General features: G+C 36.1%; 1 protein-coding gene across 1 annotated transcript; it reads left to right on the top strand.

Annotated features, from left to right (window-relative positions):
• Positions 1-1,647: 1,647 nt before the first annotated feature.
• Positions 1,648-24,390, top strand: Cad (homeotic protein caudal). The gene is made up of 3 exons (XM_076774164.1): positions 1,648-2,333; positions 22,182-22,327; positions 23,359-24,390. The coding sequence occupies exons 1-3, from the start codon at positions 1,715-1,717 to the stop codon at positions 23,644-23,646; spliced, it is 1,053 nt and encodes a 350-aa protein (XP_076630279.1). The 5' UTR covers positions 1,648-1,714; the 3' UTR covers positions 23,647-24,390.

The raw sequence follows: 24,390 nt of genomic DNA, 5'->3' as shown, positions 1-24,390 counted from the left end.
ATTTAATTCGTGTTTGGGATACAAAATCATTGGATTTCATTCAATCGCATTTAGAAATTGAAAGGAACGGCTTCGAAAACATTCTTTAGTAATTAACAGTTATTAATAAATCTGTAAACATTTCTAGAAGATATACGGCACAGCCATTGGAAAAAATCAAGGCTATTCGCATTAATTTTTTGATCACAAGGCATCGAGAGTCGAATATCACGTCTCGTAAAATATAAGAACAAAATTTAAAAATGAAGGTGTTATGTTTAAAATTTTATACATGAGTAACTGAATTGTTCGTTCTTTCTTTATACTTCTTTTGTAGAAAATTACTTCTCGTTGCTCCAACCCTTAAAGATGCAGGTTCATTATGATTGGATAAAGACTTTTTGAATAATTGAACAATTGTATAGACTTTAGAAATTCGTAAAATAGTTGATACTTAAATTATTCGAAATTGGAGCAACTCCTTTTAAAAGATTCTGTAAAATTTCAAAACTTCGCGTTGTCGTTCAGAAAACAAAGCAGAGGATGAAATTTAATTAGAAAAATACGAGGAACAAAGATGAAATTACTATAATTAAAATTGTAACCTTCTTATTTTTCATAAGTTTTTAATCAAACGAAATTTTTTAAATCACGTTTATTTATTATTTTGCACTAAATATGTATAGGTAACTATATCAAATTAAGAAATAAGGTTTAAATGCATAATTCGATTTTTTTCGGTGCAATTACACTAATATGCGTCGTTCGAACGAAATTAACGATCAAACGCATCGATTCTAAGAATGGCGTAAATTTTCCATCCACGGCCATTGAAATTATATCTGGCTCCGACGCATTTCTCGATTAAAAAATTGCATTACAACATCGAGCGACGGAAAATAAAATTTTCAAATCGGAACAGTAATTAAATACAGTCGAGTTTCTTACGTGCATACTATCGTCACGACATCCCCCCTTGTAGTCTTTCGAACGTCAGCACCGACGCGGACTGAAGAACACGCAGAAAGGAAGATATATTTTCATAACAGGAGTAAAACGCGACAAGTGCGAAAAATGTTGTCTATTTCGCGGCCTTTTACACGGGAATCGCGTCTACGGGGGCGTGAGAGACGCCTTTTCGTGTTCTTTTTATCGGGAAGCGATATCTCTGGCGGTCGGGACGCTCGTCGGGCGCCATTACGGCCGCCGAGCGACGAGACGAGTGCCGATTGGCGGACCGACACCGATGGTGGGGGAACGGCCGGGTCGTAGGCGGACGCAACGTCGACGAGCGGTCGCACCCTTCGTAATCATAGACGAGCGAGCAGTCGTCGGTACAACATCGCGAATATCCGAGTCACGTCGCCCGGCCGTTACCGTCGATCCGTCAGTATCTTTCCGTGAACGGGTCGAAAAGGACCGAGAATCGTATTCGTCGCGCGTTCGTTGATTCCCGTCAGTGTCCCGTGTATTCGGAAACGTTCTTCGTTTGGTGCCCGGTGACAGTGGGGAGACTATCCGATCGCAGACATTTCCGTCATGATCCGCGCGTCGCTCCGTTGAGGCGAAACCAACGCGTCGAACGTCGCGACAGTTTTCTACGAGTGTCTATGCATGCTGCTGGCCGAGGACCTCGGCGTTACGCCCGTTCAACGACGTCCACCCTCTTCGTATTGCGCATCAGTCGTCGACAGTGACGTGCAACCGTGACGGGTGCACGGTATCGCTCGGCCACATGACGGACATCAGCAGTATCGGTATGGTTTCTTACTACAATCCGCTCGCGATGTACCGGCAGCAACAGCAACCGACCACCGGTCAGCAGCAGCTGGCGCAGCAGGTGCAGCAACACGCCCAGGCGCAACAGGCGCAGCAACACGCGGCCGCGGAGGGCGGCCAGCAATACTGGTACGGTTGCCCGCACGGATACACGCACGGGGCCCACCATCATCAATCCGGTGGACCCCAACAGTATCTGGATCACGCGGACGTTCTGTCCGGCTGGACCCATCCGCACGCTCACCACTACTCGCACCTCCACTATCAGCACCATCAGGCCTACCAGCAACAGCAGCAACAGCAGCTGACCGGCGTGACGGACTGGAGCGGAGACGAAGCTAATCCCGCGGTCGGCGCAGGCGAGCCCAGTCCGCCGATCACCGTCAGCGGAAGCGAGATCAGCAACCCCGGAACACCCTCCACTCCACCCTCCAACAATAACAATACTATTACCGCTAACAACAATAACACCACCACCGCCAACAACAACAACACGACGCCCATGAGACCCACGCAGATGAGGAGCCCCTACGAGTGGATGAAGAAGACGTCGTATCAGAGTCAACCGAATCCAGGTTAGTGGTACTGATTTATTATGGTTATTGCTAAATTTTGATACGAAGGAATTTGGTAGTTTGTCCAAAGGGGGGATTGGAATGTTTATTTGAATACTTCAGAACGTCGATTGTCCGACTGATTAAGGAATTGTAAACAGTAGTTTGTATTCCTTACGATTGAACTGTTTTTCTGTTTATTTATGTGGACTGAGATGGAAAGTAGTAGAGGATACAATTTAATAATAGCTCTGGTTTGAACAACATAAGTCTCGATTTAGTTAATTTATGGTACATACAGCGAATTAAAATATACGTATGTTAAAATAAAAGATATTTTTCTGTTTTAATTTGTTGTGTTCTATCAAAAGAAAAAAGTGACGAAAACATAACGACGGAGACTGTTATTCGAACGTAGAAGATTACAAAATGGGGAATCGTTATTTAGATTTTTTTTAATTACTACTTGTTACCATTGAAATTTGTTAGTCTTATTTTCTCAATATATTTTCCACATTTCTCTGATTTTAAGCAATTTTTGAAGTAAAGAATCATTACATAATTACGGAGCAACGATTTTACAACTTCTCTCACGAATTTAGTTGTTCTTCAAAGTAACACAGTATAATTTTTATGAAATAATTGTTATTATTACTCGAGATATCGCATTTCTGTAGTCTGTAGCTTCGAATAGGTGCCATGATATTTAAAAAGAATGGAAACGTTTAAAATTGTATAATTTTTGATTTTGTACAACTTCAAAAATTTACCTTCTTTTAATTCAGACAATAGCGACTGTTACTGGTTAAGGAATTGTAAACAGTAGTTTGTATTCTTTACCATTAAACTGTTTTTCTATTTGTTTATGTATACTAAGATGAGAAGGAACAAAGGATACAATTATTTAGCTGTAGTTTGAACAACATAAGTCTGAATTTATTTAATTCGAGGTACAGTACATTAAAATATGCGTGGGTTAAAATAAAAGGTATTTTTCTGTTTCAATGTGCTATATAGAGTTTTCATGACATTGACTGTTAACTAGGGGTGTTCGAGGTCTCGAAAATATAGAGACGAGATCTCGAAAGTATCTTGTTAATCGAAAATACCGAGAATCTCGAGAATCTGGAATATATCGAGATTCTCTAATACATATGCCATTATCAGGCAATATAGAAAAATTAGCACTTTCATATGTAAATTCTAAATAAAATATTATATAGTTAATTACATGTCTGACATTTATTTCTTATATTCCAGTTACCATTCATTTAAACCCTTTGAATTTTCGAGATCTCGATATTTTCAAGACCTCGTACACCCCTACTGTTAACCCATCACAAATTATAAGATCTGAGACTTAAATAACCCTTAAAAATGCTATATTTGCATAAAGTTAAAGTTGTTTTGTTAATACCCTTTACCTAGTACTTTAGTTTCCAGCAATAGTCTACTAAAATTGTAGATACAAGAATAAAATTAGTGAAACTGATCTTAGAATAAAGTAAATCTATTGGACATCAAACGTACATATTTATCCAAAATGCTCTAGAGATGTTTTCATTCTGTCTATAAGTATAAAATACTGGTTTATTATTGATCCAATTGCGCAAAACAACCTGAATTTTGATATTCGATCGAGAATTCTCGAAACATCTAGGAAATGGGTAGTAGCACTTTGATTTTAGACTTTGATGATTACACAAAAACTATTGCATTTACAATAACAATTTTTGTATGAACCTGTTACATATTCATTTGATATTATTGAGTCATTTTACTGTTGCATGAAAGAATGTCCAAATTATTAATAAAATATGGGAAATGTGGAAAGTGTTGCAACCGTTCCAGACTCTGGGTCGGTTACGATACAAATTTTATTTCAGAAAATAATGATTTAGTTCGTAAACGATAAATTTTAACTCATACTTTGCAAAATATTACGAGTAGCCATATTAGATACTTCTACCCTTAATATAGAGGTAGATTTGACGGAAAAAGTCATGAATCAATCAATAAAAATGCTATTTGATAAATGAAAGATCTGGATTTAAGAATTTTGAACACCTTAGACTTCTTTGTTTCCTTTTATCGAATCTTCTGGTTTGCTCATAAATGGGAGAAATCGCTATTCGATCGATAGAATTAAAGGTATCATTAAATTTATAAACTCACAAATTAGCTAAAAAAGAAAATTGTTTCTTCCTCTGAAAACGGTTATACGTATTAAAGATAAATTTCCAGTTAAATCTATAGTGATTTTTATCTCTCTTTTGGAGCCATTTTGTTTTCGCTTCTTTACTCACTTGAGGAGGAATTTTTTGACTCTGGAGTTAATTTAGTTTCAATTATTCAAATGACAACGAAATTATTATAAGCCAACAGGTAATATCGAGAATATTGTATTAATTTATGAAATGGAGAATAAAATTTTCTGATTTTTATACAATAACATAAAGAATCTAATTTTACGTAAAGAAATTTCTTAAAAAATTAGCAAGTATAGAATTCTTTTCGTAGATCGTAATTTTTCCACCGTCCTTGAAACCAATTGCAAGTGTTTGAAGGATAGATTGATTTGTAACGAAATTTTGCATAATGTACGCAACAAAAATAAATATTTAAAATTTCTATGTGCAAGTTCTAGGATCTTTATTCGCAAAATTTTATATCTAACAACAAGATTAAATAATTAATTTCTTTAGCGCGTTTAAAATCGTTTTATCGTTAAATTACGCTCTCAATAATAAGTAAATTCTTGTGACGTGAACCACTTGCTGTCTAATTGCGCCTATGGGGCGCATCAAACTTTAAATTGGGGATATTTCCAGATGAGTTCACAGTCTGATGACTGGTGGTAACATTCATTTTCTATCTTACGTTTTCTTGTCGTTTCGAAGATAGAAAATGTATGACCGTACTCTGGAAACCAATCACCAGCTACCGAAAAAGCTCTAATGTTACCTGTAAACTAATTAATTAAACCATCAAGATATTTACTGTTAAAAATTCACGCGTCCAGTAATATTCAAACACATTAAAATTTCCTTTATACCCTTAAGTATAATAAACAAAGCAACAGAGACGGTTTTTAATATTTTAAAGTTCACATTAGTTTTAAAGAAGATTCATAATAAGAGTTTGAACAAATTGTCTTGACAAGTTTTACCCTTTTGCTATCGATATAACGTTTTCGATCTCTCTTACATCTTTTTCGCGATAATATAGGAATAGAGCAACATTGAAACAATACAGGGTTGTTAAATACGCTATTTACTTTATTCTATTAATTTAACACACTCATCGACAACATTTATTCACATTCTTTTTTGCTTATGCGTTCTTAATTGTCGATTTTAATATTACTATTTATGAAGATCCGAAACTAAGAGGTTGAATATTTTACGTTATTAGTAAATGAAGCTTGAGGGATTTGATCCACACCCTTTCATTCAAGCTATCTTCCAAACTTTATTGAAGGTTCTAAATCTTGTTATGCTTAGAATGCAATGCAAAGGAAAAAAGTCAAGGAAAAGTTATCGTAACAATTGTACATAAAGACTGTCAAAGAAAGAATTTCAACGCCCCATTAATTTCATTGTCGATCATTTATGGTATAGTACAACCAGCTTCCAAGTATGGTGGTTCGGAAATTCTGAATCAAGAGATCGCGTTTCCAGATTATTTGAAAGTACGAACTAAAACAGAACTTTTAGTACGTTAATAAGATATGCAGACAAACAAAGAATCGATCGTTGGATGGTAATTCCAATCTGGGATCTTTCATTTAACGGAAAGCTATTAATTAAGACCACATCCAGATCGTCGATATCAGACTTCTATTGCTACCCCACAGTTTTATAATATCTTGGAGATTAGATCTCGATCTTAAAATCGAGTTGCAAAAATTGAAATTGAAAAAAAATTGAAAGCATCGATAAATAATCGCCTCATGTAGATACAGTAGATGAAATTTCTGAAAAAACGCTACTATTTTGTACAAAACTGGCAATATTTTTAATAATATTTTTAACAAATAATAAGTAGTAGTAAACCAATACGTGGAATTAAAAAGAAAAGTCTTATTTCTGTTACAAAAAAAATACGTACAGTAAAGTTTCGATTATCCGAGGTAATATGTAATAAATTAACTTTCGGTAGTGAAGTATGATATTCTCCTAAAAAATTTCGTCCACTGCGTGTACGAGGAAACGCTGACAAAACGATCCTGTAAAGTTATTGGTTAAAATCTTAATACCATTTATCGATAGATTTGCATCTAAAACAGAAATCCAATAATAATAGCCGAAACAATGTCGGGAACGATTGCGTGCGTAGAAACGCGATAAATTCGATGTTTAATTCGGTCCGTGTTCGCGACTCAGCCAGTCGAACACAAAATTCTAATTACCCTGCATTAAATTGGTTGACGACGCGTGATGGATGGGACGAATTAAAACGTTTCTTGTTAATACTGATAAGGTTTTTCGTTTCGATGAACGTTCGATCGCGATTCAACCATTCACTGACCAACGAATAACAAACGTGCTCTAATTCACGACTGTCGTAACAAAGAATCGATTGAAATATTTCTGGAAAATTATGATCTGCGAATTTTGAATCGCGAGGAATTAGATTTCGAAACTCATGCGAGAATCGTGAGATATTAGGACGTTTGATTTAGTGTATACCAACATGCTCTGTTTATAACTCGAAGAGTATGTCTGTACCCTTCTGACCAAACTATCTCAAGTATACATTATACAGGGTGTGCTGCAATTACGGATAGAACCGAGATTTTGGGCGATTATTCGCAAATCAAAAACATGGACGTCTTTCGCGCATAGATCTGTTTTCTAGAATCTTGTAAAATGTGTTAACAGACATATCGTGAAGTAAATAAATATTATGGAACAAGATTCGTTTGTACTCGAGTTGAACCGAATTTTAGCAAAACGACCGCGTAGCACAGTTTAAATCCGATCTTCTCGAAAACTGAGCGTTGTAATGACTTTATTGTACGATTTTCTCTTCATTTGCACCATTTATTCGTACTAAGATACATAGTAATTATATTAATTATATAGTAAGATCACTATGTTTGCGTCTTGAAATTTTCTATTTTGTCGCGAATGCTACTACGAACTATATGGTGTATTGAAAATAGGAAACAATGCTTTTATCAAACTGTAAACGACCGTATTGGTAAAATTAATAAAATCGATGGGTTAGTATTGAAATTAGGTGCATTTAATATCCAGTTTCATGATAAATTAAAGCTGTTCGTTCATTAATACAGTTTTCGAGGTAGAAAGATAATTTCAGTTCGAGTCGACGCGTATTCGGAGACATCGATAATTCTGGATTCGGAGTACCGAAAATATTCAAACGTAATATTAACAGCTGATTCGCGTAGAATAATCTAGATGGTTTAGACCGTGGCTCAATTCGTCGAAAAATATCGTAGACGAAAAGCATTTTTAAGAAACAACCGTGCAGAGATTTCGGTGCTACATCGTGCTCCGACTATAAACACGTCTCTGCGGTCTAGATACGGTGAACAATGTAAACACGGTAACAGACGAGCAAACATCTAATTGCTCTCAAATATTTGTGAGATAATCTCCGCGTCCTCTCGGTGTCGTCTCGAATTTTCAACCGTTCCAAACCGTGCCGTGTAGGCTGTGCGCTTAAATTTCCAAGAAAAAAAAAACTATCGAATAACAAGCGAAACAACGTTTCCGATTATGGTTATCTCCGTCGTACAAATTGGCAAATGTGGATTTACGGAGTTTAAGCACGTTCCTTAACTTGGATTTTGATTATTTGGGTAAACGTTCCCGAAATGTGCTAATTCCTCGTGTACAGTTTATCGTTTGAGTTTCGTATTACTATTCGAACATTACGAAAGATTTATAGGGCTTTGAAAACTGTGACGTGAGTTTTGATTCTCGGGAGAGGTCCTATCGGAAAGAAAAGTGTCGAAAACAACGACGAAGACTGTTATTCGAACGTAGAAGATTACAAAATGGGGGATCACTATTTGGATCTTTTTATATTATTACTTTTTACTACTGAAATTTGTTAGTCTTATTTTCTCAATATATTTGTCACATTTCTCTGATTTTAGGCAATTTTGTAAGTAAAGAATCACTATATAATTATAAAGCAACGATTTAGTTGTTTTTCAAAGTAACACAGTACAATTTTTATTAAATAATTTGTATTATTACTCGAGTTATCGCATTTCTGTAGTCTGTAGCTTCGAATAGGTGCCATGATATTTAAAAAGAATGGAAACGTTTAAAATTGTATAACTTTTGTTTTTGTATGACTTTAAATTTTACCTTCTTTTAATTCAGACAATATCGACTGTTACATAAATTAAAATCGTTCTCGAATTTTCTATTTTAGGCGAGTGTAACACAAATCGGTGGCAATCGTTTAAAATACCAAACCGCAGGCTACATGCGAATATTTAAATAGTAATAAAGATAATGGCATACATATTTGACTGTGTTGTTTAGAAACATGACCTAGTACGTTGATTCATACTTATAAAAAATCTTTCTAAAAGCAACGGCTTCGAACGGGAATACTTTACAATAGCAAAATTGAAGATATTCACGTTACACAGTGTATAAAAACACCCCCAAAAAAGCAATATAACTCAAAATTAAGTAATTTTCCTCGCGAAAAGATAGACTAAAAATTGGAAATAGAATTCGTTTGAGCCTTCGTTTTCAAGAAAATTAAAATCTGAGTGTCGTTTCGAAAATGTGATATATGATTGAAGTAAACGAAAGTAAACACGAAAATAGTCTGATTAAGCACTCGTATTCTTTCTACTGTTGCAGCGTGCAACATAACTGCAAACTGCAACGCAAGTGCAGGTTCAACGATTCACGAGCTCTGCACCCTCGACGCCCTTGGTACGATAACAATTACTATCGCTCGATTACTGTCATTCCTACGTTATATTAATATTCGTGATGAGTGTATGTGATATCTTGGATTGTTCAGTGGTCTGCATGCGACAATTGTTCGTCTATTATCGTTGAAGCATGCAAATATTTGATTGATAACCGAGTGTCGGTTAACTGTCGCGCGTCGCATACGAAGCTGGGCATGTCGTTTCCATAGAATTTCAATTATTAATTAGAACATCGACGATATTGTTTCTGCATGATTAAATGCCGTTCGGTGCATCGCTACAAAATTTTAATTTTTTTTTAGTCAATTACATGTTCATGTTTACTGCAAAAACATTTTATTTTTCGATAAATAATACAAATTCCTCAGCGATAACTTGAACACATTTCGATTTTTTATTGTCCATGGCAGCCATGGATAAGAAAACCATGGAAAACAAGTGTATTTTGATGTTGTTAGTTCTGTGTACAAATTTGTTCACAGTTATTTACTTTTATTCTCTAAAGAATTAAACAGTTCAGACAGAACAGCGATTATCTTTTCAACTTGCTTGTTTCCAATCCATTTTAAAAGAAATCGATCTTAACGTACTTTCTACATTTTATTCTTGTATGTTTCTCGTACGTGCAACAATTTAATAATATCCACCCCACAATATTATCTGTGTCCATTTTAATTATAAACACGTCATCGTTCGAATACTTTTGCGTGCCTGCGTAAATAAAAAAACAATTTGTCTCACTCAACTTGTCCCACTATCAGAATTTACAAAGGAACTAAGCTTCGATTTACGAAGAATATCTTCGTTTTAATGTCAATATTACCATTTTATGCGCGTCTTTTTAATTGGAAACTCTGAAAGTGAGTGGAAACGATCTCGTTTCTATCTAATTAGAAGCAAACGTTCGCGATAACATGGCAATGAAACGATTCCTCAGGTATTTGCGCGGCAAGTATTTAAACTTCTCTCACCCTTTTCCTTCCTGCTGCTCAGTTACACGCCGTATTGCTCTTTCTTATACCGTTTCGCGACCGTGCGACCCTCCGATACCTTCTAGCGGCTATTATCTGCATTTTATGGTTATATTGCAGGCAGCCGCTGCTCGTATAACGACGACCTCGCATGATTCAGACTAGGTATTACATTTTCGTGCCGAAAGCCACGTTATTCGCGTATTCCTGTCGGCGTGCAGGCGTGCGGCTTTTTTTTTCTCGTCATTATTTGTTGGTGTTCCCTCGAACGACCGCGTTTGCTTCGCTTCTCGCAATGGCGGCACGCGATTTCTCCAGATTTTATTGCCGCCGCCATTTTGGTTGCTTTTACTCCGCGCGGGAAGGCGGATCGCGATCGAGACGGAAACGATCTCTCTGCGATCTTCCATTTCTTTGATTCGAACGAATTTATTTCGAAAATTATTTTGCAAAGAATATCCTGCCGTTTCGCCGCCATTTGTACGAATTTTGTTCTTACGACGGCTACCATTTTAATGTTTTGCCATTTTTATTTTATATGAACCGTACAACCGTTTAACACAATACAATAAGAACTTTCTGGGCTACTGTTTGTACCGTGATCTTACGTTGCAGCAGTCAAGGAAGTTTTCTGTTTGTCGCAAAGTGTCCAGTGAACCGGTTCAGATACGTTATTTATTTTATTCGGCAATCAGATCATTAGGAATGTCCCATATTCGAAAACAATCGTTAACCGAGATAGTTCTTCCAGGGCAAAGTGTAACGTCAATAGGAAGGAATTGGGTTCATTCATTGGGTACTACAATTACATCGTAAAAGTTCTTACGGTTTGTTTTGCCAACAATAAAAGACAATTGAACTCAGTTGCCTGCCTAGGGTGCCTCGACGCGGCCAATTCTTCCGGGGAACGTTCGTGTGCTTGGATTATTTCAGGAAGAACGCCTCCGTTTCCAGCAAATCGGTTACGATCGTTTCGATTCTGATGCGGTACGCGCTGTCCCAAGACCCTTTTGCATTGTTCGATCGGTTTTGCCCGCAACTCGAGAGACCCACAATATAAGTGGCTGTCGCAAGGTAATATAATAATAAGGCGAAAGGAGGATTCGGGGACTTTTCTGAATACCTACGAAAGCGAACACAGACAAGACAAGACAGAGCACCCCTCTCGATTCGAGGGGTAAACGTTGTTTCTAGCCGTCTAGGTACGCATTTTCGGAATATTGTCCCGGGTCAATCGTCACGAGACTAACCGTTCTTTCTAAACCGTCCAATAAAAGTGAATCCTGACCTGTTTTCCACGAGACGATCATTAACGATCATAAAGCGCGCGTGTAACGCTGAAGACACGGCGAAAAACAAAATCGATATTAATACTTTCCTAAAAAATAATTTGTTTGAATAGTTGGTTAAGATTTGACAAAATTGTACTCCCACTTTGTTTTAAAAAATGTACAAGTTTTATTTTATGCTGGTTATAAGATTCTATTCGTCAGTTATCTCTCAGCAACTATAACAGCTGTGATTTGTTTTGATATACTTCGAACTAGGCTTTTACATCATTTTACAAAGGTAAAATGCTATTGTTCTTAAGCTAGCCCCTATAGCTGGAATAATACAAAACTATTTTTAATATTATGCATAGATTTTCTATGTGGTTTAGATCTGGATCAGTGCAGAACTTAAACTGGCCATGATTACAATCAATCTTGCATAGATGTATCTCTCTAGCTTCTTTGCATACGTGTTCATCCATTCTTTCTTTTTAGAATCCGTATCGGTCCAATTATGCTCTTCATTTTATACCTGTTTAAACTTTCTTCAGATTAGTTCCAATGCAACTTCTATAAACTGTAATCGCACTGATATCTGAATCTGGTTAGTGTTGGTAACCGAGATAAATAGTGCATTCTCGTGTAGAACTTGCAACACGTCACGATAACGAATGATTTTTTACGATTCGTTGTGTGTTGGTAGTTTGCTCAAATCTCTATTTCGCACGTGTACCAGCACGCGTTATGAGAAACTTCCAGAGGTCGATATTGTCGAAGGAGTGCAATCATACTCCGGAACTTACGTACTAATTCGCCCAGAAATAGCTGATAAACTAAATGTAGTTTCACGTATTATTTTCACAGTTTTTATTACACCGTTCGATGGAGTTTTTTAATCTTTGCAAAAGAGTATTAAGGTACTGTTCTTCCACGAGAAGAAGGCACAGCGTGTTTACATCCCCACTTCAGCTGCAATCCGCTGACTCTCCCATCATGACCGTTATTGGTCGAAGACGGTAACGAAGATCGACACCCGTCATATCGAGATTGAGTGAGACAAAATATTCACTCATTGTTAGCAGCATTGGCGAGTATTCTCACTCACTCAGTCGCGAATTGGCTGTCATTGATCTTCGTCACCGTTTTCGACCAATATCTGTGATAATAGGAGAGTCAACGGACTGCAACAGGAGTGGGGATGTAAACACGTTGTGCATTTTTCTCGTGGAAGACTTAGTTACTACCTAAACCTAATAGTTATAGCAATTCAAGAATTATAAGACATCAATGTTTGTATGGAGCAGCGTTTCTCAACGAATGGACAATTATTATTATTCGAGGGGTAGAAAATTCTATTCCTTAACTTCACCAACGATATGTGGAGTGAAAAATTTATAAATGACAAAAGAGCCTTGAATAAAAATATGATAGATGTAAAGGGAATTAAACACTAATGGTCGCCACAAAATTTGTTTTGAAGATAATATAAAATTTATATCCAAATTAAAAGCGATTTTACCTATATGTATTTCTTCTTTTGTTTAAAACGTTTATTTATATTATACTTTCTCAGAACTTGGTTACATATCAGACTCTCACATACGGACATGGGGGTACAAAAATATTTAAAGTGTCGAAGTGTTGAGGAACACTGATTTAAAGTCTTTTATTTACAAAAAGAATCGTGCAATTTTGAAACTTTGTGAAAGAATACTGTGTACAAGGAAAAGGTTTGAAATTTTTCGACAAAATTAAAAAATTTCAAATCGCTCTAAAAAAATTATTTTTAGTTGCGGGGGTCAATTATTATAAATTTTTGTGGGTAGACATACCCCCGAAATCCTACCCACTTTCGAGAAAAAAATTCGAGAAAGTGTGAAATTTTTCGACGAAAAAAAAATTTCAAATCTTTCTGAAAAAATTATTTTCAGTTGCAGGGGTCAATTATAATAATTTTTGGTGAATATACATACCCTCGAAATCCTACCCATTTTCCAGAAAGAAATTCGAGAAGGTGTGAAATTTTTCGACAAATTTAAAAAGTTTCAAATCATTTTGGAAAAATTATTTTCGGTTGCAGGGGTCAGTCATTTTTGGTAAATAGACATAACCCCGAATTCCTACGCATTTTCGAGAAAAAAATTCCTTGCCGAAAATATAATCTGACGCCTGATATGTTTCCGTAATTTCAATTTCTGTCTCACTTCCTCTTGTGTTAATTTCTGTAACCTGTTGGTAGTGTTGCGAGTAACACGAAAATGGTAATGGGACTCTAGAGCCCGAGAAAAATGGGCTGAAAAAATACATTGAATGTAAGGTCTACTCGTATACCTCGTCTGTGATTATATTCCTCGTTTTTATCACTTTATATGTAGGTATATATAGTCCAGTTATCCAAAATATTTGATTGAATTTTACTGTACGAGACTTAGGAATGACTAACATCAAAAAACGTATCTCAGTTTCCATAATCGAATTTATAATCAATTTAGAATCAAAGGAAAATGTCTGCCTCCAGCCAGGCAAGCTTTACATCTCTCGATAACAAACAAGAAAACAGCTTTATTTACAGTTACTAGTAACCTTTTATGATGAAAATAAAGATATATCGATGTTATTATGTATAGTAATATCTCTTAAACGAGACGTTTGCAAGTATACATCCGGAGAAAACGTTTTATGGTGGCACGTTCCTCTCGTACCTCGAGTCTGACGATATTTTGCATTACTCGTTACCTTGCATCCGGTTTCCAGTCGCAGCCAAACGAGATTTCTTCTCGCGAGACGTACGGTGGATACTTGATATGCAATATACAAATGTTGCACGGCACAATAGAGGTAATTGTGATGCCACTGACGAATGGTACCCGCGCGGGCTCAGAAGCGTCGGTTAGAGCGGGTGAAATCTGTGTGGGGTTGTCGGTTTAGGGGTTGGCGGAGGAGTTCGAGGGCGTCGCACACCGACGGAAAAAGCGGGGCACGCGCTTTCACCATTTCACCACGCGAAATGGAAGAGCAAATGCTGTAATGGGGTGGCAACGAGTCCCAGGAGTCCAGTTTCTTTGCTCCCTTGGTTTGCTCCGGTTCTTGTCTCTCTTCCCGTACGGCTCGTACGCAAAATATTCGTCGTCTCATGCTCCCCCGAACATGCAGATACGTACCCGAGAGAAATAGGCGAGCGAAACGACGAAATTGTGTCGCGGAACGGAGAACCACCCGTTTCAGTTGATTAAAGACGGAAGATCGTGTACAGTCACCCTCCCCCCTCCCTACCCCATGTTAATTTCATCGAAACCGATATGAAATCGCAACGATTCTTAAAAATATGTCTCCTACAAAATTTTCTGCTCTTTTTTCGAAATATTTAAAATAAGAACCTGGAAATAAAAATCTTCCTAGATAATCTTGTAAACGTTCGACAAGTAAAAAACAAATAGGACCGTTGTGTTTCCCTTTGAAACTGAAAAAGTTTTAATATTGTTCCTGAAAACGTGTCGTTTTCGAAATATTCCTGCACGTCTGAAATGAAAATTTATAACGATTTTTATCCAGTCCGTAATAAGTCTGTAGTAAAAAAAAAAGTTAAAAGCCACTATAAAGTACACGTTCGAGTCGAAAACGCCTAAAAATTTTACAAGTTAGAGTTTTATTTATTTCAATTATGAAGTTCTATGCCTATGTAGAGAATGTGTATAGATCTTCCGCGACGAAGTGAACTCTGGCGACGGGATCTCGCGATCTAGACGGCTTTCGCGTATCGTAGAAACTAGAACGTTCCCAATAAGTTCCTTGTAATCTTTGTACAAATATTTTACGACACGTTGCTGCATCCGAAGTTTTCCACTTGCCGAACGCTGCACCGGATGATTCGTATTCGCGAAACTTTTTCTTTCGACTTTTCTCTTTGCTGAACAGTAATTTTTTATACACGAATATCGTAAAAAGCAAACTATATACGATTAAAGTTGGTTATAATAAATTTCAAGGGACGGATAAAATTACTTCGTCGTAAAGAATCAAATTTTTCTCTTACTTTAAATTTTCAATAATTCGAGAAGAAAATGTCTATATATTGTGATTTAAAAATCATTCGTTAGTGTCAACTTTTAATGTAAATAAGTTGGAACAATTACCATGGAAAAGTACTGCTCGAAAGTGAATCGATTCAAGGTAGCAGCGAGATAAACACGAAATATAAATAAATACCAGATTTTCGTAATCAGCGCAAAAAGAGCTTTTCATTAATGTATTAATAGATACACGGGCTTATAAAAGCATTCGAACGCTATCAAACCGAAGGTTTAATGCTTAAAATAATAAAGTTGTATTACGATTATCGAAATAATTTTATTACACCGGTAGCGTACGAGTGTCGGGATTATACACATTAGCGTTTTGGAGAATGTCTGATAGTGTGAACAACGTTTAAAACGCATATTACAACATAATAATGCGTTTATATTTCAAGCCCAACTACACAATGATTTGAAACAAGAAATATTTAGTTAATGCAGTGACCCAGGATCCAGGGATCTAAATCCATTGGAGAACCACTGGAGTATAACTGATATATTAATTAACAGTATGGATATCAGAATTTTTTAAATTATTGGTGTTTGTCAGTGGTCCATACACTACAATTCGGTTAATTTAAACAATAATAAGTTTGTTTAGGGAAGAATGGTTGGTCACGAAAGAGAGTTCAGAACTTAAAGTTAGCTTTCAGGTAAAATACATTTCATTAACGCTATTTTTACTATTCACTATTTTTTACAATTTATAATTAAATTATAAGTCTCGATATCAACTCTATTTTATTCTATGTGTATTTCTATATTATATAATACTGTTCTCTACCTCAACTGTAAAAATATTATATATTCTCTTGTTCATTAATGGGTTTTTACCTATATAATAAATGAACATTACCTTTGCATTTGGATGCAAATAACTATGGAAAGAATTATCGAAAGAAAATATTTGTATAAAATGAAAAATTCAATGGGGTTGCTAAATTATATACAAATAACTGTGGAAAGAATTGTTAAAAAAAAGTATTTTTATAAAGTCAAAAATTCAAAGGAGTTACCAGATTACCTTTGCATTTAGATGTAAACAACTATGGAAAGAATTATCGAAAGAAAATATTTGTATAAAATGAAAAATTCAATGGAGTTGCCAAATTATATACAAATAACTGTGGCGGGAATGAGTAAAAAAAAGTATTTTTATAAAGTTTCAGGTTGTAATTGTAAAAATAATGTCAGTATAGTGTTGAAAAGATTAAGAACCACTGGCCTGACATGTTGACTGACCTGGTGTAACAATTACGTTATTCAGAGTATTATAGCAGATCGAGTGTTGACAAGGTGCCTGGCGGGATAATCGTAGGTGCGAGTTCCGGTATCGGAGAGATGAAAAAGGCCGACGGTAATCCTTGCCGACTCACACAGCTACGCGGTTCGTTGATCGTGAAACCGACCATTCTCCCCCTTCAAACAACGCCTTCCTCAGGGATTCCGGGATAGACTTCTTTGGATCGAGAAGTTGGAGTGGTTACAACTGGCGCGGCTAAAAATCGAACAGACAAGACACGTCGAATTACACCGGGAACACTGTTCGGCGAGTTCGATTCGACGGTACAACGGGGTGAAACTTTTTTGTCCCCGTCGTCTTTCGAAAGCGCCGAAAAAAAAAGGCTGGTTCGAACGATATCGGTCGCGAATCGGTTTCGTCGAATCACGAAGCGTCGCGACGCGTCGCGAAATTATCATCGGGATTAAAACGTTTTGTGTGCGTAGGAAGATCTGTCGCAATTAAAATTACGCCGCCATAGGGTTTGGAATTTTTTTGACTCGATGACAATCTCGAAAGATAAAATGCCTGTCGATAAGATTTAATGATGTTTTATGTTTGTTTACGTGCATTGGGTTTGAACGGCGATTATGCTTAGCATGGCAAATATTTGCGGACGCAAACAATGCGCGGCACGTCGGAAACGAACTACATATACGCGATCGCGATGACTCTTTTTTTATTTACGATCGTCGACTTTTATCGCCTCACGGAACCTCTGGTATCGTCGACTTCTACGATCGCGAATTAAAATTTATTCCAGCGTAATTTTACGTGTTTCTTCGAACAATGATTGATTATAATAATATAGCATAAACAAAAATACCAGTTGGTGTCCATGATATGTGTCGCGGAAGTAATATCTGAATTAGAATCCAACGCGGGAAGTGAGTTTTTAAATCAAGTAGAAGAGGAACTTCGGATTGTTGATTTGTCGTGTATCTCTAAATCGTTAAGTAAGTGTAATATGTTCCTTACGATTATTTATTAATTTATTATACGGGTAAAAACCCATTAGTGTACAAGAGAAAATATAGTGGTGTTTTTAAAATTGAGGCAGAGAACAATAGATAAACAATATAATACAGAAATACGCATAGAACAAAATAGAATTAATATAGAGATCTATATATTCTTCAAAGCATATTTCTAGCCCTTTAATATCGTTATATTCCCCCCTACTTATTGTATATTGTACGCAATAAAAATGTTACCCATTTTTTTATTGGATTAAGTTTGGGAAAATGCTTACTTCGTAAATGGTAAACTTTTTTATTCAAATCACTCTTGAGTTTTCATGATTTTCTTCTATAAAACAAATCAAAACGTTTTGTAGAATTTTCTATTTATGTCTAAGGTTTCAATTTTGCGTAAACCATTCATCAGAACCGTGTAAATTAAATTTTTGCTCATCGATAATTTACATAGATATACGCAATCGTGCAACTTGCAACCAGCGGTTTTATTATTAATCGTTATATTTGTTTAAATACGAGACCGAGCACGCACCTACATAGTGATTCTTTCCATATTTGCCACGTAATCGTGGAAAATTATGTACGAAAACACTCGATCTATTAACGGAGAATCCTGCATCGTTTATTTTCTCGTGACATTCTGATACAAAAGGAACTGTTTTCAATATTATAAAATTTTGTATATCGATTTCGACATAAACTCTTTTTAAAATAATGTTTCTTATATTCGAGGCAAATATACATAAGCGAGAACACGTGAGTTTGTTTACATGCACTGTTCCACGATAATAATGCAACGAACAGCAGTGCTCATAAGGTTGTTAACATATATCTATCGAACAAATGAGCGGTTGTAAATCATGGCGTTTTTCTAGAAATTTCGCGAGAAAAGTAGCATAGAGATCGGTTAGCTTAAAGATAACCGAACAGTTAATTTAAATTAAGTTTTTAATTTCATCGAGGAACGTATGCAGGTCTAATTTCTCTATAGAATCCATCAGCGATGTAACTGATTTTCATATCTAACTGCAATGTGTCCGGTTTCATAGAACGATACCTTATATTCGCAACAACGAACGCTTGATTTCCAGGTGCGAAAAGCCAGAAGTGCTCAGCCGATAAGGATCGGCTGCAATCTGAGCGAACGAAAACTCGAAATTCGACGGAACATAATATATTGTTCTAATATTTGTACAGACATGATACGTGTATTTCCAAATCCCGTGAACACACACGGGCGTATTTATACGACGGATAGTTGTGGCTCAATTTACGCGTACGGTCTAATATCGTTTGGTTCGTTTTATGGAACGGTTAACGTTTCGGATTCCTCGCGGGTCGTAACGTACGGTTTTTTTTTTATTATTTTTTCTTTTTGTTTTAAATTGGTTTTCTCTTTCGTGCGACGCGTGGGTAATCTTCGAGATTTCGTTGCCAGCCATGCTGGATCTGGCCGTATATACCATCGAAAAGTCTAAGGTCGAAGCTTATTCGTGATGTCTCGAAGGCCTCGAGCACTCTTATCGAGGAGTGGTGGATTAACGTGCACGCCTTTGATCTCGCCGGCCAGCCTTATCTAATCGTTTTCCTTTCTCCCGTTCCGTTCCCCCCGTTCCCCTCCGCGTCTCACGGTTTCGTTCCGTCCCGTTCCCTCTCATTTTGTATTTCGTACGCGTGTAATCGTTCCGAATGCCACGTTGAATTCACACCATCGCCGATACGCTTGTCGGTTCCTTTTGCCATTTTCTCGAGTTCCTTTGTTGCCGACTTGGGCGAAATTTTATTCGAACAATAAATAATCGATAAGACAAACGTATTCCGATCGAACGAATTTCTCTTTGTCCGTTACGAAACGTTTTTCGTCCCGGAATTGAAATTTTTAGTTTCATTCAACGAGTCACCGGATAAACATTTCATTCGTTGTTCCACTTTTGTATCTAGACAAGAATTTTTTCCATTTATGTTTTGTCACTGACATTGTTACTTTTATTTAACGAGTTGCGGATAAATATTTATCTTTTGCTCGTTGTTCGCCATTTCTGTTTAGACAAGAATTTTTCTTATTTATGTTTCCTTACCGATTCCTCGGTAATCTGTGTATAATTTATTTACGAAAATGAACCTTGCTGTAAAAAAAAGTTATAAAAAAGTATCCCTTTTTGGATCTTACAAACATATGTAAACGCTTATATGGAATCTAAAATTAAAGATAATATCGATAGGACCTAGATAAGAGTTCATTTTCAAAGAATATACATATTTATTACACGTAATAGTAAGTTAACCACAACTCAAAATAGAAAAGGATTTAACGATCCCAGTAAAGGCATAGAATAATTTTCAAGAACATAAATTTGGTTTTTGTACCATCGTGGTGGTGTTTCTCTATCAGTGATCTCTCAAGCAACGTTCTCGTCGAAGATTGCCGTACAAATTTCATTTTTCATTAAAAATAGCAAAATGTTTTAAAAAACACCACCTCTATTTATGTTTAAACGTTTACGAATCATTAATATTGGTATACTTCAACACTATTTCTACCAAAGGTGTCAAAAGACAGCTTTTAAAAGTTATTTTCTACATATAATTATTTGATTGTTTGACTTTATAAAAATATAAGTAGCTATGCATAAAAATAGCGTTAATTAATGTTTAAACGCTTTGGATCTGAGAAACAATTCGTGCTTCGATCGAGTCTATTTGCTAGGTTACAGATTCTGTTAATCGAGTCACTATGAGTTGGCTTTGTTGTACGTTGTTTGCCAGAATGAAACAGCAGATCTATTTTCTCAGCTGTGTTTATACAAATCCTTCCGAGTTGTTCAGAACAAACGATCCTGACATTATAATTTCCTGTATTTTTGTCTCTTATTAAACACATGTTTGTCCCTACAAATTACGTCGTCCATTTTGCTCGTCGACAGGTAATTTCTAATTGATGCATGAGATTGCTTATGCTAGACGTTATTATAGCTTTCTCTTATCTATTACAGAACCCGCGGTAAAATACGAACGATCGTGTCACGATAAACATAAAACCGAAGACTGATCGTATTAATTACAGCTTAGTAGATCGTTCATTATGGCTGGAACATTTCTCCTTCTCTATGTGTGCTTTTACACAACACTAAAACTGCCAAGTCCATTGAAATGACGGATTTCAAATATTTTTATTTAAAATTATCAATACCGTGCTGGTATAAATGTAGGAATTTATGATTACTTTTAGTAAGATGGAACAACGGTACTATTTCTTGATTTTTTCCTTTCAAGTGTTTGAATTAGACTAGTCAACAGCAAATAGGTGCGTCTAAGCAGTTAATATATTAATATATTTAATCTTTTCATTTATAATTTTTATTTAAAAAAAAACTATGTGAAAGAATGTTTTTCAAATTCCCATCAAATCGAGGAGTGAGTAACGCGATGATATCAAATAATTCGTAAAATATTTGCTGTATGAAAAAATGTTTCAAATGAAGTTTGCATGTTATTTAAGAAGACGCATAATACAGTAATCAGTTTTTCATTATATTGTTTTCCATAGTAAGTTGACGGCCATCTTTAATTTTTAAAATTTCGATAAAGTATCAAATTCTACGTAAAAATTTATCATATTATATACGAGCTGAAATTAACGATTATTGAGATATTAAAATAATTTTCTTACGTGTTTTCCTCGTGAACGTCTTCTACTTTTACCAGATTTAATAGCTGTCTCATGTTTGATAATATCTAAAATTTAATAAGGACTGTGTTTACTAACGTAACCATCCTTTGTAAACAAAGTTAATTTACAAATCACGTTGACGATCACGTTGAAGGTGTTTTCCAATAACAAACTTATTTTAATAATATCTCAATAACCATTCATTTTATACCATACATGGTATAATATTTTTATATATAGAATTTAATGATTTGTCGAAATTTTAGAAGAAATATTGGGCAATTAGAAAATTGAAGGTGGTCTTTGTATCTCGATAAAGAAGCAAAGCGACAGAAGATTGATTATTGTACTATACGTAACTTTTATTTGGAACATTATTTCATACAGCAAATACTTTCTCACCCTATACACCCGAGGCTGGTAGTTCTGGTGTTAAGGATCGTCGAATTTTCGTCTTATTTTTCGTCGCATCGTTTATTTTTCGTTCGTCTTGATGCTTGTTCTGTGTCGTGCTGTGTAATGTTTTTTAAATCTCGCTTAGTTACTTTATTAATACCATCGCGAGATGTGCCTACGAGTGCGATCGTCAAAAGCGTTATCTCTTTAACGCGTTATTGACAAGAGAATTAGAGAAGTAGATATTAAACGTGTAATAATGTCGAGCGTTATCTTTGTCTTCTTTTTTTCTCAGGAAAGACTCGAACAAAAGACAAATACAGAGTGGTCTACACAGATCAACAGAGGTTGGAGCTCGAAAAAGAGTTCCATTACAGCCGTTACATCACAATTCGTCGTAAGACTGAACTTGCCGCCGCTCTTGCGCTCTCTGAACGACAGGTAAGTTTAAAAGAAAAATACGCTAATTGATACATAATTGAGAATAGGTCCTTAACATGCATTGTCAAGGTCAACGTTTCGTAGACCACGTATGCTCCGTTTCGCTTTATTAGTTTTCAAATTGTATACGAAACTGTGGCGAACTTTGAAGACTGCTCCATAACATTTTTAATTTAATAAAATTCATAACTTCTAAGCTATTCCGCTTTCGACCTAACGCTCCTAATATTTTTTTTAAAAATATGTAAAAGTGATTTATGGAGGAAAAGATACAAGATTACTAAACAAAATTAACGTCTTCATAATAATTACGGATTAGCTTTTGTTTGGAAAACGTTTTTATCAGTTCATCAGGAATGCATTTTAGGGACAAAGGAAAAAGTAACATTTGTTTGAAATTTCTTTTTAATATATTTTTAAATCAATTACGCGATACCTACATTAGAAGCAAGACATGAGTCTATATTTAATAATTCAAGCTTATATAATTTGGACTATTTTCTCCATTTTGAGCAGTTCAACTTGGATACCTTGTAAATATTAATTTTAGGAAAAATACGAAACTTAACTAAATCCAAGAATTATTAATTTACTTTTTGCATTACGTTTATTTTTGTAAATTATTTTATTTCCTGTTATTTTATTACTTTGGTTTTCATAGACTAATTCCTGCAGGATCATTTAACTATCCATATTACAATATTACAATTTGAAAATATATTATGTTTACGAAATTGTACAAAGTGTGTTCAGTTTTGCTCATTACTGTATATGTACAAAAGATTTCTAACATTTAATTATGCTGTTTACTGAACATCATTGATCACACAAATTCTATATAAAATTGTCAGTGTTTAATACTCTTATAAACGCGAACGGACCGCAGTATTCCAAAATATGCGTCGCTTCCTTTGCTTGAAAAGGCACTTCGAACGTCCGCCATTTTGTTACCAAACTGTTCGTTCGAGAATCGCTGCATCGACGGAGCTGAGTGTTTAACGGAGCCGAATGTTTTGTTGCGCGTGTTGCAGGTGAAAATCTGGTTCCAAAACCGACGGGCGAAGGAACGGAAACAGATGAAGAAACGCGAGGAGCTAGACAAAAAGGACACGAAGACGCTGGAGAACGTTCCGACTCGCGCGATGGCCAATCTGACGATCGAGGAGATGGGAATGTTGGGTGGTTTGATGCACAATGGCGGTTCACCGCCCCTTGGTCTCGGTCATTCGGCTCACACGTTGTCTTTGAGCCATGGTCCGAGTTCTTTGCATCTGCACGCCCATCAACACGCTCATCCTCACACGGTATTAGGCTTGTGACCTGAGGAACCGGTCACGGAAACGTGGTCCAGCCACGGCTGACCTCGTAACGCTTAATTCTCTCTCTCTTGAATCCGCGATCACGAGAAGATCAGAGACACCACGCTCGATCATCGTCGTCGATCGATCGTTTAAGAGCGATCTCCTGCCTATTGTCCGTGGTAATTACGGGGTGTTCACTAATTATCGGTACAACCGAACGAGGGGACGATTCTATGTCAAAAAATAAAGCGAAAACGTGGAATAAAATAATTTACGCGTGGCTCCGTTTTGCAGATAATCGACGTTGAAAATAAACCGAAAGTTTGTTAAAACGTTTCATTTTCTAATCGCGACAGGCTATCAGTATTTCTATTTCGCGAGTCCCGCGTATACTCAAAATCGATTATCTCAGGGAAGAAGTGAACGAGTTGCTCTGCATTTTCAAACGGTTTTTAGACGATAAATCGTCCGTACGGTTGTAATTGAAATTAAAGAACCACCGCCGTATATCGAAATTTTTTCGCGAACTGCGACGAGGCCTCGAACGTTCGAAGATCGGTAACAGTGACGAATGACGCGGATAATTTTTGTTTTGTTTTGGATCGACTGTTGAGATCATTTGTTACGTAGTTTTCGTTATTAAGCGCGGCGCGACTATTTTCGAGAGTTTGCGATAAATGTTGTATACAGTATTATTTTCAGTTTCGTTGGAACGAAGTTCTGGTTACAAATTGTTTTCTTTTTTTGTAATATATATATAGT

Source organism: Colletes latitarsis, chromosome 10, assembly GCF_051014445.1.
Source record: "Colletes latitarsis isolate SP2378_abdomen chromosome 10, iyColLati1, whole genome shotgun sequence".
NCBI lineage: Eukaryota > Metazoa > Arthropoda > Insecta > Hymenoptera > Colletidae > Colletes > Colletes latitarsis.
The sequence above is the reverse complement of the archived record's forward strand: the minus strand, read 5'-3'. Positions and strand labels throughout refer to the sequence as shown.

What these genes read in the sequence shown, in the direction of transcription:
- Cad (XM_076774164.1), top strand. Translation starts at nt 1,715, where the DNA reads ATGACGGACATCAGCAGTATCGGTATGGTTTCTTACTACAATCCGCTC. An exon ending in TCAGAGTCAACCGAATCCAG is followed by an intron (nt 2,334 to 22,181) that starts GTTAGTGGTACT and finishes TTTTTTTCTCAG; the next exon opens with GAAAGACTCGAACAAAAGAC. An exon ending in TTGCGCTCTCTGAACGACAG is followed by an intron (nt 22,328 to 23,358) that starts GTAAGTTTAAAA and finishes CGCGTGTTGCAG; the next exon opens with GTGAAAATCTGGTTCCAAAA.